Consider the following 18,107-nt stretch of genomic DNA (forward strand, 5'->3'; position numbering starts at 1 on the left):
TCTTTGATTGTTTTTCTTTCCGTATACCTTTTAAAAAAAGGTAAAAAAAAAAACCCAAAACTCTTTGTTGGCTTTAGTTTCCCAAGCTGACCGTAGCTCATTCTGAGCTTTCGTATTCCTGACAGTTTTTACAGGACCATCTTACAGGACTATATTCATCTTTTATTACTTGGCCTTGTTTCTGTCTTCTGGACATTGTTTTAAAGTCTGAGTTCATTGGTGAATTCAGGCTGCCTCCACATAGTCTCTTCCAACAAATCCAGTTTTTCTTAATTTTTCCCTTTGGCTCTAAAATTTCCCTCTTGTATATCTCCCATCCTTGCTGGTTTAACTCTGGGGAGGGTGCTGGTGGTGAGATGTTTCATTCATAGTCTTCTGGGGTCATGATTGGTCATTGCTTTGATCAGAAGGCTTCAATTTTCAGAGTTTCCCATTATATTGTTAAGTCGTGTCCCCATTTGGGCTTTTCATGATAGTTACTGGAACTATTTCTTTCATCAGTTCAAAAGCCTTTCCAGGTGTTAAGGGTGGGATAAAATGAAGTACTTGTAACGTTAACCAAAAAAAATCACACTGGTCATTTCTTTCCACACAGTATTTCATTACATCTACATTCCAGAGTGTGTGTGTGTATGTGTGTGTGTGTGTGTGTGTGTGTGTGTGTGTGTTTTGCTTATTTTCTTTTTAATAAACTCATCTAGAGCCATGGACCAATAATGAGTTTTGTTCCATCAGGTCTCAGGTTCATTTGACCTTGAAGGTCAAATCTGCCTTGCTTTAGGAATGTTAGTTTTTCTTGTTTGCTGCTTAAACTTTGCCTATTTCTGTATCGGCATTTGAGGCTGTGAACTTTGTTGGATTTTGTCTCCTGTGAATGTCTGGTTATGTGGTCACTGCTATTTTTCCTTCTTGTAGATGTTCCCTCTGGTATCTGTCTAGCCTGGGGATATACCTCAGTAGTCTTTCTGTAGCCATAATGGCATAACTTCTGACTATCCAGACTATCTTTTCAAGGCTCTCCCGCCTCCTCCCCCACCTGTCTCCCAGCTGAGGGCCTGGCCTCTTACTTTACTGAGGAAATTGGGGCCATAGGGTGTGAGCAAGCAGCTTCTTCAGAGTATCCGGTTCCTGCTTCTTTAGGAAGGGTCTGCTTAGTCTCCAAGTGAGAATTTGTCGCTTTTCTGCCCCAGACTTAACTCTCTGTGCCACTCTTCCACTCCCAACACCCTAATAGCGGTCAAGGCTCATCTCTTCTACCTCAGATTCATTTTTGTCCTATTGATGCTCACTGACAACCTGGAGTGTGGAAGAGGGGTTTTCGTTGTTGATGGTTTTTTAAGAGCCTTCCCTTTCTTTATCAGTAGAATGAGAGCCTACATTTGGAATATAGATAAGTCACCTTGCTATGGAAGAAATATATAGAACACACACTCAGTCCAGATCACCTCAAGATTTCTATTAGTTTCCATGATGACTGAGATTTTTCAGCCTTATTTTTTTAAGATTATGTATATTTACATCTCCACTCTAACTAAGCACCTGGTAAAAACTATTACAAATTCATGCATCTCTTAATATTTTGACAATTCCAATCAACTTCCTTTCCTTAGCCTCAGTCTCATCGACTCCCCAGCCACACTCCCCTCCCCTTCAGTCTGGCACAGACTATTTGTTTCACCTAGTTTCCCCACCCACCAATCTCAATTTATTTTACCCTCTAATTATTCTCATTACCTTTTCTTCCTTACCTCAGTCTTGCTAGTTGTCTTCTTCTTGCCCATTTTGAGTCTGCCTCTTCTCATTCTACTCCCTAATCTTTCTGGATCGTTCTTAGTCAACTTTTATATCCTTCTTAATTGTCCTTGATCCTTTTTTGTCAACTTGGAATTAGAGTCTGGACCAGTATCTTGGCCTAGAGATGTTTTTCTCCTTCAAATTGTACTCAGTTTCTCCTAAATTCAACCTTTGACCTACTTTCATTAGTCTAAATCCCTCTAAGTTTCTTAGATCATATTAAATAACTTTCTTCTTCAGCTCAATTCCTTTCCCCTTTCCCCACTGTCTACTGCCGTAGAAGATAGATATAGAACACAGTAGGACTAACATGGCCTTGCTCCTCTGTCTCTTTCTGAACTCCTCTGTATTTTTAAAAATGTTTCATTGACACTTTCTGTTCTATCACCACCCTGTTCACACAGACCTCTCCCTTCCCCCCTCCAAAAATTAAAGCCTTCCCTTGTAACAAGCAAGTATAGTCAAACAAGACAGATGAATGCATTGTCCTTATGTGAAAATGTCTTATCTCCTTCTGCACTGGATGTTCATCTCCTGGGGGTGGGGGAGGGAGTTTGTTTCGTATCCAGTATTCTGGATTCTTGACTGGTCATTGCTTTGATCAGAATTCTTCAGTTTTTCCAAGTTATTTTCCCTTAGATATTATTTCAGTTAATTTTAGCTGCTTCTATAAAGTTCTTGAAATAAACCATCATTATCTGCAAAAAACACTACTTTTGTTTTTTCTTGTCCTTGTATTGCCTTAACTTATTTTTCTTGTTTCACTGCCTTAGCTAATATTTCTAGAACTATATCAAATAATAGTGGGGACAATGGACATCATAGTTTTTTCCTCCTGATCTTATCAAAAGGGCTTCTAGCATTTATTCATTATGGGTAATATAAGCCCTTGGTTTTAGATAGATACTATTTGTGATATTAAATAAAAGTCCAATTATTCTTTTGCTTTTTCACATTCTTACACAAATGGATATTGACTTTTGTCAAGCTTTTTCTGCATCTGTTGATATTTTGTGATCTTGTGATTTTACTTTTTTCTGCTATTACTATGGTCTGTTATGTTTGTAGTTTTCCCAATGTTGCACCCACTTTGCTTTCCTAGTAGAAATCCACCTTGGTCCTATTGTATAATTTTTTAAATATGTTGCCGTATCCCCTTTGCTAATATTTTATGAATATTTTCACTTTGATATTCATTAGAGATATTTATCCCTTTCTCTAGTTTATTGTCTCCCTGGTTTGGGTTTCAGGACTATTTTTGTTTCAAAGAAAGGATAGGATGCCTTTCTAGACCTACAGAAAATTTATGTAATATTGGAGTCACTTTTTTCTTTGAATGTTTGGTAGAACTTGCAAATTCGTCAAGATATTTTTTCTTTGGAAATTCATGTATGCCTTCTTTAATATCTTTTTCTTATATTGAGTTATCTAAATTCTCTTTCCTGTTCTGTTGATAGGATATTTTACAATTTTCACTGCTTACTTTTCTAAGTAAACTCTTAACTAATTAATGGGTTCTGGTAAATATTGATGTTGAGTTGACTATTTCTAAGTTTTTGGAAATCAACTTTCCCAAATCTGTTTGAAAAATCCAACATTTCCACACCTTTATAGTCTTTCAGACTTTGTGAGGCAAGTAAAGTGAGTTTCTGTCCAACCACGTCACCCTCCTACTCAGTGAACTCCAGTGGCTCTCTGTTGCCTCCAGAATCAAATACAAAATGCTTTGTTTGGCATTCAAAGCCTTTCATAACCTAACTCCCTTCTACCTTATCTCCCATGCTTAGCCCTGTGCGTAGGACTTAGTGGGTGCTTTAAAAATGTTTATTGATTGATCAAAGTATGGAAGTCTTCTGGAAGTTCTCTTCATTCTTCCAAAATTCCTCAAAGATTTCTAACCATTGTTCTTAGATAATTATCTTGAACTAGTGACTTAGACTCATTTAAAGAAGCTGGATGCTCTATGACTAACCTTTTTTGGTTTTCAGTTTTATCTTAATCATGATGAAAAAGGAAAGATAAATTTTTCCTGATAAATAGGACCTGCTGTAAAATAGGAATAGAATAGTAATCCTTTCTCTTTTTTTTTAAACCTTAAATCATTTACCTCCATGGCTACAAATGACGTTTATTTGGCTATGCAAATGTAAACTGGTTGTGGTATTGGAATATTACCATTTATTGTTAATATCAAACTTTTGCTTACTGAATAAAATTCAGGCTCTTTAGTCTAACCTTTCACAGTTCAGCTCTAGTCTTGACAGCGTACCTTTCCATTTTTAGTTTGTGGCTTTTATTCCCCTTCCTGGATGGTATTCGCTGTTGCCTTTCTCATTTATCATGTCTCCTGTGCTCAGTGTCTTTCTTCTCTTGATCCCCACTACCACCTGTTCGTCTGCTGCTTTTCCTTCACCACCCAGCTTGATTTCTGTTTCTTTCCCTGATTCCTTTTTCTCCCCCAAACCAGAAAGGAGTTTCTTGAACCTCTTCAGACTCCTTCAATATCTGACCTCCATCATATACACTTATTTTCTTATTCTTCGGTATTTATAGGCAGATCTTATCCCATGTTCAATTCAGTTTTTTAAAAAATGAGTGCCTACTAAGTACCATGGCATGGGGGCGAAAAGATGGAGCTAAGGCCTCATTCTTAAGTGGCTGACAGGAACTGTGTTGAAGGAGAGAGAGGAAGTTACGAGAGAGTTCTTAAGAAAGTTCTCTCAGCTGGTAGATTAGGAGTTGCTAGATTGTAAATACTTTGAAGGCAGAGACTGGGCAGTTTTTTTAGCTTTTGTGTTCCCAGCACCAGACTTAAGCATCCAATAAACTCAGGCAGACACAAACAAGGACTAACATAGTGAAACTAACATATATGTAGTATACATAACATATATTTATATATAATATATGCTAGTTTCAGAGTCGACTTTCCTGTTTGTGTCTGCATACAAATTCCCTTCTCTTCTGTGTTTTTAAAATACTTCCTCACTATCACTCATCCCCACACATCCCTCCCCCCAAATCAAGACAAAACAAAGCAAAAAACACTGCCTTGTGTTAAAATAAGCCCTGTCATGCGAAGCAAATCCAGACGGTGGCCGCATTGGAACGTGTCTCAGGTGGGAGCTCATCTCATTGTTCGTCCCCTGACTTAGTTTTCCCCAGACTCGACTTGCCATCTCCCAGGTCTGTGTCTTTGCAGCCAGTGCTCTTTGTCATGCCTCCATGAAGCCTTCTTTGATCTCTCCCCACTCACATTAACCTAGTATTGTACTTGGATTACAAACACATTGTGTCCCTCCAACGGTGAGTAAGCTCCTTTAAAGACAGGACTTCTTTTTTCCTTTTTTTGTCTCTGATGCTTTACTTACAGTAGGTGTTTAATAAATGTTTATGGAATTGAAGTCAGGAAACCTGTTAGGTGGATGACCCTCTCAGCCTCAGTTTTCCTTGCTACAAAATGCGGATAATGTTTATACGACCACGACAGTTACAGAAATGCTATAACTGTTATTTTAAAAGGTTTCATCCCTTGACGTTGAACCTTCAGTTATCTGGAAACTGAAAAAGTCAAACTCATTTATTTGTGTGTACCTTTTGCCCAGTTTGATTATGAGCTTCTTGAGGTCTGTTTCCTTCTACCAATGCAGATTGGCACCTTTCTTCTGCAACTTAGACAGCTGCCTCGGGCATCGAGTGGTTAAGTGACAGAAATTGTTGCTGGTTTTTTTTGTTTGTTTTTGGTGTGAGTCTGTGATTTTTCCATGTGCATACTCCCTCTACTAATATATGTTGAGTACTGAGAGGATTAAGGGCTTTCCCTTGTCCATGTTAGCTGTTGTGTGAAGAAGGCAAGGACTCTGGGTCTGACTCCAACATTGACTGGCCTTTTATCCACTAGTGCATGCTGCCTCTGTCATTGGAGTGCTTAGCAAAAGATTCATGTCTTTTAGTCCATGGACACCAGCTGCTTCCCCAATTAAAGTTCTTTATGTAAAGAAAAAAGTGAAGCCTTTCTTGGTAAATTGGCCCTGAAAGATGTGACCTCTTGTCCTCTGCTTGCATTTGGCAGTCGCTGGCTTTGGTGGGGGAGACAGGTGCTTACAGGAATTGCATAATATTTGCTAACCTTTATACCCGAAAACTGTTGACGTGCGCGTTGGGTGCTTACTCTGCTCTTTCTCTGGTCTTCCTCCGCAGAGCGTTTCTCCAGCCCAAAGGGATGAGGTTGTCCGATGGCTGGCCAAGCTCAAGCACCAGTTCAACCTTTACCCAGAAACGCTGGCCTTGGCCAGTAGTCTTTTGGACAGATTCTTAGCTACTGTCAAGGTAAGCATGTTAAGATGAGCATTTTGTCTGCAGGGACTCTGACTTTGCTTCAAGTTGGCCAAACATAATACTTTAAAAGGCAGACCAGTGAGATGTGCAGGAACTTTCTTAGCTATTCATGTGAGCTCTTTGAGGTTCCTTAGTTACCCGATGAAGAGCCCAGAACCTCCCTAAATGGAATGATGTTTTAGTTCTTCTGATTTTATATCAAATTTTGCTTGACAGCAGTTTTTATTTTTACATTTGCTGAGTAATAAGTAATTCTCTGAAAGACCTGCCTATTACATATTATCTTGTTTTGTGATTGTTAGGCAGCTCAGTGGTTCAGTGGACAGAGTGCCAGGCCTAGAGTCAGGAAGATATCCTCATGAGTTCAAATTTGGCCTCAGGTACTTACTAGCTTTGTGACCCTGGGCAAGTCACTTAACTCTGTTTGCCTTAGTGTCCTCATTTGTAAAAGGAGCTAGAGAAGGAAATGATAAATCACATACTGATCTTTGCAAGAAAACCCCAAATGGGGTGACGAAGAGTCAAACGCAACTGAAGGGACTGAACAACAAAAAATCATTAGTTGCTAATGAATATTTACTGAGTATGCATATTGTGTAAATCTTAGGAAAAAAATATGAGGCTGCATCCTATAGCACAGTATTGTGGAATGTGGGCCAGGCTCTTCACTTTATACGTGATCTTTACATATTGACATTTGTCCTCATAGAATGTAAGCTCTTTGTGAGTCAAAGTTGTTTCATTCTCTGTACTTATCCCCCTCACACACTACTTGGCACATAGTGGGCATTTAATAAAAGCTTGCTGATGGGTTGTGAGGCCTCTGGACTTCTCAGCTGTGGGACTCTTCATGAGTCACAAGGCAGCCCTTGAGGGGGGAGGGAAGATTCAGGTTCACATCTACAGAACTTTTCTGAGCCCAGTTTGGTGACCTGTAAGATGAGCTATCAGTAGAGGATCATAGATTCAGAGTTGAAAGAGACTTTAGAATTCACATAGTCCAACCCTTAGATTTACAGAGGCCCAGAGAGGTGGAGTGGTTGGTCTGAATATATCTGTATGTTTATATTATCAAGAGTTTAAACAAAATTGAAGAATTTGGGATTTGTCATTGGTATCCCGAGAAAGGTATAATTTGGGAATTTGAATTTCACAAATTTTATCTGGAGAACTCTTTTTTGATTAGGAAAGAAATGGAGGGACTTGGGCAGCTTCTTGGGTATCATTCTGTTCCAAATTTCTGAGGCATCTGTGGGCCATGTCAAGGATTAGGCTGTATGAAGATTGCTCGATTGGAGGAGGTCTGGCTGTGCCACTTTTTAGAAGGCATTCTTTGTGATCTCTGCCCCTTTCCCAGTTTGGGAGCACCCTAGCTTTTCATTCCAAAAGCTCAGAATGCCCCTTAAGAAAATCTGTTCAGTTTGGCTTTGTTTTTTTTTTTCAGGCAACTGAAATTTTATCTTCATTTTATAATGACAAAAAATATCAATATATCAACATTTCAGCTTATTGTCTTTAGTTAGACTCTGTCACATTCTTCCTGTATGGTGAAAGCTAACACCAATCTGTCATTAAATATTTTCAAAATAAAATTAACTGGTTTTTAGGAGCTGTTAGTGAATTCTGTAACATACATTGCTTTTTGATATGCTGAACTCTTCAAATGGACTTGAAATCTCCTTGATTCGGGCTTCATCCTTCCATAACTGGTCATCCTTCGTCCTTCCATTTACTTGCTAATAGAGGCCCACTGGAAGTTCTGAAGGGCCCAGGCTTGCTGTCACCATCGCTTATTTGTGCCCAGGTCATCTACTTTTCCTCCCACACATTTATTTCCCTGGTGAGATCATTCATTCAACAAGCATTTATTAAGTACCTGTTATGCACTAGGTCCACTCACTGGGGATCCAAATACAAAAAAAGTAGTAGTGCCTGTTCTCAAGTAGCTCATGTTCATAGAAGAGAGACACCAGGGCCCATGTGAGCATACAGGAAATAAGTAGAGAGAGAAAGAATACAAAGAAATAAAAAGTTAAGGACAAGGTAGTTTGGGAGGGAGGGCACTAACCTTTTGAGGAAACAGAAGGTTGGACTTGAAGGAAGTTTGGAATTGCGTGAGGAGGTGAAGAGGCCTGGGACACAGCTAGTGCAGTGGCCCACAGAAGGGGGAGGGGGGGCGGAGGGCAGGGGAAATATATGTGTAGGGTGGAGCACATAGTTGGGAGTGCTGGTGGTGGGGATGGACGAGGAGGCTGCAAAGATGGGTTGGGGCCTGAGCAGGAAAGGCTTTAAGTGCTAAACAGAAGAGAAATAGGGAGTGTGGCACAATCAGATTTTCATTTAAGAAAAATCATTTTTCAGTAGTGTGGGCTGACTGCCTGCCAAGAGGCCAGGTAGAAAGGTGACAAGATCCTAAATTCATGTGGTGACTGTGTGAGTAGAGAGAAGGGTCTGACTCCAGAGATGTGGAAGCAGAAATGGGAAGGTTTGGTACCGGACTGGCTGTGTGGGGTGTGAGGGGAAGGGGTAGAGTCTGCCCAAAGCATCAGTAGCTCATATTGCTTCAGTTTGGTCCCTTCTCTCAGCCTAGAATGCTGCTTCTGATTTTGCTTTTGTTTTTCTTCTCTAGTCAACACTTATTATATTTCGTTTAGCTCTAAACAGTTTCCTCCCTACTCAAATTTCCCTCTTCCTCCTCCCTGTTCCAGCTCATTCTCTTGTTTATTTTGTTATGGCGTTTTTTTTTTAACTCTTGTAATCTCTTGCTTTCATGGTGAAAATTCTCAGATCCTCACTGGTCTATTCCCCTTCTCTAAATGATTTTCATCTGTGGCATGGAAAAAAAATTTTAAATAGCAAGTTCTCCTTTCTTCTCCCTCTCCCCACTCATTAAATATTGTCAGTGACTGGGTATTTTTACTCTACTAGCACTTTGTTTTTAAATTTAAATTTTATTTCTTTTCCCCAATCAGCCTGTTATAAAACCACAATCTCTTTTCCCCCATTAGATACTCATTAAGCTTTTTGCCTAACCAGCTTCAGTTATTTTCTTTGTTTTCTGATTTTTCTTTTTTGTTCTTAGTTATTTTCCATGTAATGGAATATTGACTTGTTCTTTCCATGGATCATAATGGAATGGTTAGATGTTAATTCATCAGTCTAGAATGCATCTGGTTAGGCGTCCGTGGATGAGGTAAAGATTTGGGTTGAGTTACATAAAGTGTGGATTTTGTAGCTATAAATTCTAACTCATTTTTTTTCTGCCCCTGCCTTAGGCCCGTCCAAAATACTTAAATTGTATTGCAATCAGCTGTTTCTTCCTGGCTGCAAAGACCATTGAGGAGGATGAGGTAAGTTTTTCATTTAAAGCTTCTCTTTTATAAAATGAAATGTAATACTTTAATTTGCCTTCCATGCACTTGCTTGACAAGACAGGCCTGAACGTGAACTTTTTCTTTGTCTGCTTCTTTTGTTTTGTTGACTAGAGAATTCCCGTGCTGAAGGTGTTGGCCAGAGATAGTTTCTGTGGCTGTTCTTCATCAGAGATCCTAAGGATGGAGAGAATCATTCTGGACAAGCTGAATTGGGATCTTCACACAGCCACCCCACTGGATTTCCTTCATATTGTAAATATGCTTTATTATTTGAATCTGGGGTATTTTTTCTCTTGTGAAACTTTTTCCCCTTTTCCTTTTAAAAAATTAAAAGAAAATTGAAGTATTGGCTGTTCAAGATATGATTTAGATCAAGGTTTCTTAAACTTTTTGCACTCCTGACCCCTTTGTGAGTTTTGGCAGTGTTTGTTGGCGTTGTGTGGGCGTAGCGACATTCGAAGTGCAGAGTCCGAGTGCTTTGTGTTCAGAACCAAGGCTGCAGCGAAACTGCTTGATGTATCACAGATCTGCGCTGCTAGAAACACCTCAGACTCATTATGCTATTGATTTTGAATTAATTTTTGGTTGTTGCACGTTCAGAAACCTTACTCTTGACCCTATATGGGTTGAGACCCACAGTTTAAGAAGTGCTGGATTTTAGATAACCAGGTAATGGCAGCTGGAGAAATTATAGACTTGCCATACTGTTCCTCCTCAGCGGGGCGACCATGGTCACTTCTGCAGAAAGTGGACTTAGGGGTTGTCATGTTCTTGTTTTTCAGTTCCACGCAATTGCAGTGTCAACCAGGCCCCAGTTCCTGTTTGGCTTGCCCCGACTAAGCCCATCTCAGCACCTGGCGGTCCTCACGAAGCAGCTGCTCCAGTGTCTGGCCTGCAGCCAGCTTCTGCCATTCAAGGGGTCCATGTTAGCTCTCGCCATGGTCAGTTTGGAGATGGAGAAGCTTATTCCTGATTGGCTTGCTCTTACAATTGAGCTGCTCCAGAAGGCACAGGTAGGGTTGAGCTTAGTAGCTGTTTTCTGAAGTGATTTTGAAGTCAAGGGAAATAATTCGTTTTCATTTCAGTTCCATTTGGTAGTAGAATGCCTATAGATAGTAAATTGTCAGCTAATTTATTTCCAGTGCATTCTCATAAGCTATTGATTTGACAGGAGAAACTGAGTGCAGATCAATCCAGTGAGCTGGACAGGTCTTTCCCCATTACATATACCTCCCAAAAAATTTTTTCTAAGAATTTTGAGCAGTTCATATGATTCTTGTTGATACATGTTCCTTTGGCTTCTTAGAGAGAAAAATGCCTGCTACTGTAGTTAGTTTCAAGGTGGTGGTTATGTACTCCATGGGTTGAATAAGTGTTGTTTAATAGCATACAAGTGGCAAGAAAATACTTGTCAGGGAAATGAAGAATTCATCTTTGTTGTAAATGAAAAATTAACTGTTTTACTTTATTCAGCATGTTGAAACTGACTACATTTATTACAGCACCTCCCATAGTTACATATAGTATGGCATCCTTTACATATCTGGATTTCAGGCCAACACTTAATGTTTTTTAAAATCTTTTTTAAACTAGTTTTTGTTTCAACTAAAAAATTGTTAAATCATTGTTATCTACGTATAAGTTGAGAATTCTGACTGAATTGGACTGAATGACAGTACAGAGATCTTCCAACCCTGCAGTGGCCTTCTCTACTCCTCTCAGCCCCCCAACTCAGGGTTCTTAGGTTCTTAAATACTTTATTTCACACTGAAATAGAAATGATTACAGCTTAGAAGTTTTTCCCCAGCAGGTTTTAGTTGTCTTTTATTGGTATTCTAAACTCGGAGTTTCTGTGAGTGGAATGGGATTCAGAAGGGTCATGATAGCCTGGAATCACCTCAGCAGTACTGGGATGTCAATGTCAGAGAGAAAAACCAGAAGAATAAAATATTAAGAATGTTGCACAAAGTTCTGTTGATGTGGATTTTTACTCTTAGGAGGATGGTTTCTATGTACTGGGAGAACCACATAACTCCACATTATGTTTTCTTTTTAAAAAATTTCTAATCCTTTTTCCCCTGGTTAGATCAGTCAATAGAAGAGTATTTATTAATTGCCCAGTACATGTGAGACGCTTTTGGAGACAGGAAGACAAAAATGAGATAGTTCCTGCCCTCGGGGAGCTGATGTGCACTGGGAAATGGAGCGTGTGTTTAAGGCAGGTTGGGCAAGGGGGTGGAGTGGGGAAGGATGGAGGGGGTGGTCAGGAGAGGCTTCACATAGAAGGTGGTAGCTCCATTTGAGCAAGACGTTTTGAAGGGAACCTACATAGAGTGTGTGGATGGGAATGATGGATAATGAAACTCAGAAGGTAAATTGGGGCCAGGTTGGAAAGGGCTTTAAATGCCAGAGTGGTTTGTGTTTGATTGTAGAGGCTCTGGGGTAGCAAGTGCATCATGACCTTGCTCTGTGACTTGGGCAAAGGCTTTTAACCACTCCAAGCCATAGTTTACTCCTTTGTAAAACGACAGCTGAGTAGGATGATTACACCTCATTGTAGGCATTGAGTAGATGTGGCGCAGTAGAGGGATTAATGTATTTGTGGTATCTGGGCACGTTCCTAAAGTTCCCTGAACTTCAGCAAGTTCTTTAGACAGAGGAGAGAATGTATGGGAAAACATGTTGGAGACTGTGAGGTCCTGTAATGTAATTGGAAGGCAGAATTGTCATGATGGAATGCAAGCATGAGTTTCCTGAAGTTAATAAGGCATCAAGTGCATGGCTCCTTCCAAGTTGTTAGGCTCTTGCTTTACTGCCTTTTGGACTACTACAAAAATCTGTAGCCTGAATGTTCTCAATATATTGGCACATATTACAACCTCCCATTTTCATGTGTTACTACTGGTTATTTTTGAGCTGCTGTGCTAAGATGCCGTTTTCTAGGGGCGTGTGATAGAGTGGATAGAACATTGGCTTCAGAGCCAGTTAACCTTGGGTTCAGGTCTTGCCTCTGACCGCTCTTGGCTGGGCAACCTCTGGAAAGTCACGTAACTTCTCAGTGCTCTGGGTGACTTTTTAAAACTGTAAGTTGCAGAGAAGGTGGCAACTCTTCATTTTGAAGGGAATTTTCTCATCTGGGAATCCCCCATATCAGTGACACCTACAGGCCTGGTCTGTAGTCCTTTCTTGTATTTTTCTGTGTTGAAAGACGAAGTGAAATAGCATTTCTTAACTATGTGATAGGCATTGTCGGGCACTAGGAATCCAGATACTGTAGAGAGACAGTGTTGTCCTTAAGAGAGCTTAGAGAAAAGGGTCTGGGAGGTTTGGTCTCGGCCCCATATCGACTGTTTGGCTCTTTCTCTTTTGCTGCTCCTAGAGCAGAAGGCAGAAAGCAGGGAGTGAAGTCCATGTATGTACAACAGCAGGAGGCCCAAGTAGACCCTAGTTTCCTGTAGTTTATGGAAGGTGAAGGATGGCTTTTTACAGTGGGATGCTGGCATAGTCTCATCGTAAGAGGTAAAGAACATTTGTTAGCCAGAGATGCTTTTTTTGAAGTGTTATTTCCTCTAACACACTGTAGTACCTGTAGACCAAGGGTTTGAGTACTTGGTGTAAAGCACTCTACCAGGTATTGGAGGATCACAAAGAGCCTTCAAAGAATACAAGTCCTGTCTGGGAGATCTGAGGCTTCTAGACAAAGTACCACTTGGTGAGGTTGTAAAAGTGAAATATACAAAACTCAAGAGGAGGCAGAGTTCACAGATAGCAGGGGTAAGCAGAGAAGGTTCATTGGAATTGGGCCTTGAAAAATGGTATTTTTTTATTCTGGATTCAACAAACACCAAATGACATGAGCATTTTATATACAAAATAGAACCAAAAAGGGTATTGTACATGTAATGGCTAACAACTTTTCCTTTTAAGTGTATAATAAATTCAATATGTAACTTTCAAAAATGTTCTGCATATTTGTGTTTCCTGTTGACCTTCTTTCTCTTACGTGTATTTAAAAAATGCTTCATACCCTCTTTTGTTTGGGGTGGGGGTGGGGCAGCCCTATCATGGGCCTTCTACTCACCTCACCCTCTCTTTGGGAAAAAATGTAAAGAAAAGCCATTGTAACAGAGAAGCATATCCAGGCAAAACAAGTTCCCACATTAGCCATGTCCGTGGTCCTACGTGCCATTTGATACCTTGATTCCGGAGGTAGACAGCTTGCTTCTTCTGACCTCTGAATCTGTGGTTGGTCATTGTACTGAGCATAGTTTTTAAGTCTTCCAAAGTTGTTTTTCTTTACCGTGTTGTTATCGGTTCAGTTATTCTTAGGATTCTGCTAACTTCATTCGGTGTCAGTTCATATAAGTCTTTGCAGGATTCTCTGACACTGTCCCTTTCATTGTTGCTTATGAAGGATGGGTTTAACAAATGGAAATGGAGAAGTCTTTTCAAGAGGTTGGAAAGGCAGGAGCAGAGACTTGGACTTGGGAAAGGTTAGGGCCTATCTACAAGTAGGCTTCTTTGGTTATATTCAGGGAGGGTGGGGTCTGGCTTGTGGAGGGTCTTGAATGCCAGGCTGAAAAATTTGCAGTTTATTTAGGGAGACATTGAAGGCTTTAGAGCAGCAGAGCACTATGATCAAAGTGGTATACAGGAATATTAATCTCATAATACATAGGATAGATTTGGGGCGGTGGGGTGGGAGACTGAATTTGGGGAGGCCAGTTAAGATTTCAGTAGGTCAGGCAATAAGAGTCAAAACCAAGGTGTGATGGTAGTGGGATCTATGCTCCTCCGAAGGTCTAGATGGGCTACTTCAGAGGAATCATCAGGACTTAACAAGTGTCCTGAGGAATGCAGTGGGAGTGACCAAAGAAGAGTGAGGAAGTCAGAGGCAGCTGGAGATTGTCAGGAATTTAGACCAAGCTCCTTGTGAACAGTTTTGTTCCTTGTGTTTATGTTCCCAGGGCAGAACACATAAGTATGTGCTTACTAAATGCTAATTGATTAAGAGAACAGTAGGAAGGAAGTTGGGGGAAGGCTCCATTGGAGCAGGGATTTGAAGAGTTCATCTTCAACATGTTGAGTTTGAGCTGCTGGTGAACGTTGGGGTGATGTCCAACACGTAGAGCAGAAGTTAGGTTTTGAGCTAGATTTGGCAGTCATCCAGAGAGAAGTGATGGATACGTGAAGATGTTGGGTTGGCAAGGGTGGGGCAGGAAAAGAAGCCAGCTAAGGCTGTGGTCAGAAGTGCAGGCCCCTCCTTTGCTGCACCTCTTCCTCTTCACAGAATTTTAGATATGAGAGAGACCTCAGTAGGAATCTAGTACATCCTGTTCCTGAAAGGGAACCCGCCATAGCACATCAGATGAGTGCTCCTCTGGTCTCTGCTTAAAGGCTGCCGGTGCAGGAGGAGCCCACTGCTTCCCTTTCACTTTGAGGGAGGTAGTTTCCCTGGTCTCCTTGACACTTCTGCCCATTGCTACTGGTTGTCCTCATTGGGGCCAGAGTAAGTCTAATGACACATCCACGTGACAGCCTTTCATTTATTCGAAGGTACTTGTCCTGTCCCTCCTGAGTCCTCTCCAGTTGACAAATTACCTGGTCACAGTAGTTAATAAATAATGTTGGGTTCTGGGTGCCACTGTTTGCAAAGGCTACTGAGTAGCTGTCTCATGTATAGAGGAGGTCAGCCAGCATGGTAAAAGGCCTTGGTTATAAGGTATATATATATACCCAGGGAACTGGAATATTTAGCCTGGAAAAGATAAGACTTGGGGGCAGGGGAAGGGAGGGGACCTGCAATAACTATCTTGAGGTGTTCTCTCTTAGAAGACATTAGGTGTGTTCTCTTTTTGCCCCAAATGGAAGAACCAGAACCAGTGGGTAGAAGTTTAAAGGGACAGATTCATACTTAATGTTTGGAACAATGTCCTTACATTTCAAACTATCTAGAAGTGGAATGGCCTGTCTGGGAGCAGTGATGAGTTTCCCAATCACAGGAAGTCTTCAGGCAGGGCTTGTGTGTTATTGTCAGGATTCCTTTGGGGGTAGTAGATTAGGTCCCTTTAAACTCTAAATTCTGTGTCAGCCATAGTATTGCCCTGGCCCCACAGTCTAGTACTGTGTTCTGTACCATGCCACCTTTCCCTGTGTCCAAACAAACAAAAACCCTCTGACACTCTAAAATGATTAACCATCCAAAGCTATGGTTGCTAACATTAATCTTCTGCTACCATTTTCTGGTTTAGATGGATAGTGCCCAGCTGATCCACTGTCGGGAGCTTGTGGCACATCAGCTTTCTCTTCTCCAGTCTTCCCTGCCTCTCAATTCTGTATATGTCTACCATCCTCTCAAGCACAACCTGGTGACCTGTGACAAAGGAGTGTTCAGATTGCACCCCTCCTCTGCCTCAGGCCCAGACTTCTCCAAGGACAACAGCAAACCTGAAGTGCCAATCAGAGGTACAGCCGTCTTCTACCAACATCTGCTAGCCACCACTGGATGCAAGCATGCCTCTGCTAAACGCAAGGTGGAAGAAATGGAAGTAGATGATTTCTATGATGGAATCAAGCGTCTCTACAATGAAGATAATGCTTCAGAAAATGTGGGTTCTGTGTGCAGCACTGATTTATCAAGGCAAGAGGGAAATGCTTCCCCTTGTCCACCTTTGCAGCCTGTTTCTGTCATATAGTAACAGTAAGTATTACCTCTAAGTAAACTGAGGAAAGCTACTCTGGGAATAGAAACATGCAAAACCAAGCAAAGATGTATAAGGGGCATACCTTATCAGGCTGAACTGAAGTGAGCCAGAAAAACCTTGTTTTCCTATGCGGCTAATTCACCTATTGTTTAAGCACTTAAAACATTTAAAAAGTATAAAAAATTATAAAAGACCCAAAAAAAATCAAACAAAAAAAAGTAGCAAAAAGTTTCTTTCTAGTTCCAGTTCTCTACTAAAATTTAATGTAACCTGTTGTCCATGTCAAAGTTCATATTTAGTATTAAGAAAATTCGAAATTTCTTAGCCAGATGGATCCTGTCTAACAATCAGATTTCCATTTCTTTTTGCTTCAGCCTGCTCTTTCCTTTAACTTAGCCTCGTGCATGTTGTTTTGTCCGTTGACCTCCAGTTAAGAGATCATACCAGAAAATTTGTGTCCTTTAGCACTTTGGCATTTAAAGTTGTTGCAAGTGATGGACGACCTGGATTCAGATTTTAAATAATCTGAAAAAAGTGCTTCCAGACTTGCACTTGTGCTAGAAGTGCTAGACAAGGTCCACAGAAGGGACCAACCACATTGATTAGGATGTCAATATGGATGTAAAAAATGCTGGATCCTTGGATCTCTTGACATTGAAAATTAAATTATTGTGTAAATTTTTTTTTAATTTTAAAGAGAAACCTAAGAGTAAAATGTGATTAGGGCAGTCTTAATTTAGATTTCTAAAAGTCACTTTTAGAATTTGTAAAAAAAAAAAAAGTCTGTGATAAAGTTATTCATATTTTGGGGGTGCATCAGATAAACTGCTGTTTTGTAACCAATCATACTTTTCACTTGATTATAATCAGTAAGATACTGCTTGTCTAGATGTTGGAGCAGTTGTTCGATTTTGAATCTTGAATGTGTTTATTATCAACTTCAGTACCTAAAGTTTTATGTTGTTTGAACTAAGAAAATCCTGATAGCTTTTTCCCTTCCTGTGTATCATCTCTTAATGACCCCTCCTGGATCTTGAGCTCTCTCCACAGTCTGAAGAAGGTATTGCACTCAGAACCATTGTACTGATGAAAGCCTTCTGGTAGCAATAAAAAGTTGTCCTTGCCTCCGTGTCTTTAGCTTCTTTCTCATTTATGAAAAGGTGAAAGTTCTAGGTGGCTGGATTCTTTCCACTTAAGCAATGCTGTGTCAATTGAGATTAATGAAAAATTCATGACAATAAAAGGACTATTTTTGTGGACTAACTTGGTGGGGAGTAAAAGCCAGCATGATACATCATAGTACACTCGTTTGTACATTTGCCAAGGATGGAGTAAGAAGTGTGGGCTAAATTTGTGAAATGAGGAATGGAAGTAACATGTTAGAACAAATTTTGCTTGATAGGACATGATCAAAGGTTATCCCTTTGGTCTTTAAATATAGTCTGTTTTCACCATTCTTTGAATATTTGTGGTGGTCTTACTAATGCCAGAGAAAGACTAGATCAACTTTTATGTCATTTCTTCTTCAAACAGTCCATTATATTTAAGCCTGAAATAATAGGAAAACTGCTCACATTCCCTGTAATACTCATGATGAGGCAGCCTGAGAAGGAATCCTGTGCAAAGGAAGAACTGGAAGCTGCCTTCTGCTTTTAAAACTAATTTTTAGAAGAAACTATTTTTGCTGGAGAATTTCACAAGATACAAAACATTCTAACTTGCATTAATTTGAGGTTCAGCTATTGCTAAGCCTTAGTTCTTCATGTGTGACAAAATTTGTACTTGTAATACTTTGCAGCTGTAGAGATGGTGTTTGTAAAGACTGGGGACTAGTGCTCTCTCCTCTGTGACACCAGCTTCTTCCAAGTTATACAAAAAGGAGTGGGTGACTGCTTCA

General features: G+C 40.3%; 1 protein-coding gene across 1 annotated transcript in view; it reads left to right on the plus strand.

Moving 5' to 3' along the window:
• CCNI (cyclin I) overlaps nucleotides 1-17,335 on the plus strand; it is a 43,452-nt gene extending 26,117 nt beyond the window's left edge. Inside the window, exons 3-7 of the mRNA XM_036762601.1 lie at nucleotides 5,995-6,123; nucleotides 9,408-9,482; nucleotides 9,618-9,758; nucleotides 10,289-10,519; nucleotides 15,758-17,335. Of these exons, the coding sequence (XP_036618496.1) occupies nucleotides 5,995-6,123; nucleotides 9,408-9,482; nucleotides 9,618-9,758; nucleotides 10,289-10,519; nucleotides 15,758-16,201 (1,020 nt within the window). The 3' untranslated portion in view covers nucleotides 16,202-17,335. The remainder of the gene's footprint in view (nucleotides 1-5,994; nucleotides 6,124-9,407; nucleotides 9,483-9,617; nucleotides 9,759-10,288; nucleotides 10,520-15,757) is intronic.
• Nucleotides 17,336-18,107: the final 772 nt, after the last annotated feature.

The sequence above is a fragment of the Trichosurus vulpecula genome, chromosome 6, assembly GCF_011100635.1.
Source record: "Trichosurus vulpecula isolate mTriVul1 chromosome 6, mTriVul1.pri, whole genome shotgun sequence".
NCBI lineage: Eukaryota > Metazoa > Chordata > Mammalia > Diprotodontia > Phalangeridae > Trichosurus > Trichosurus vulpecula.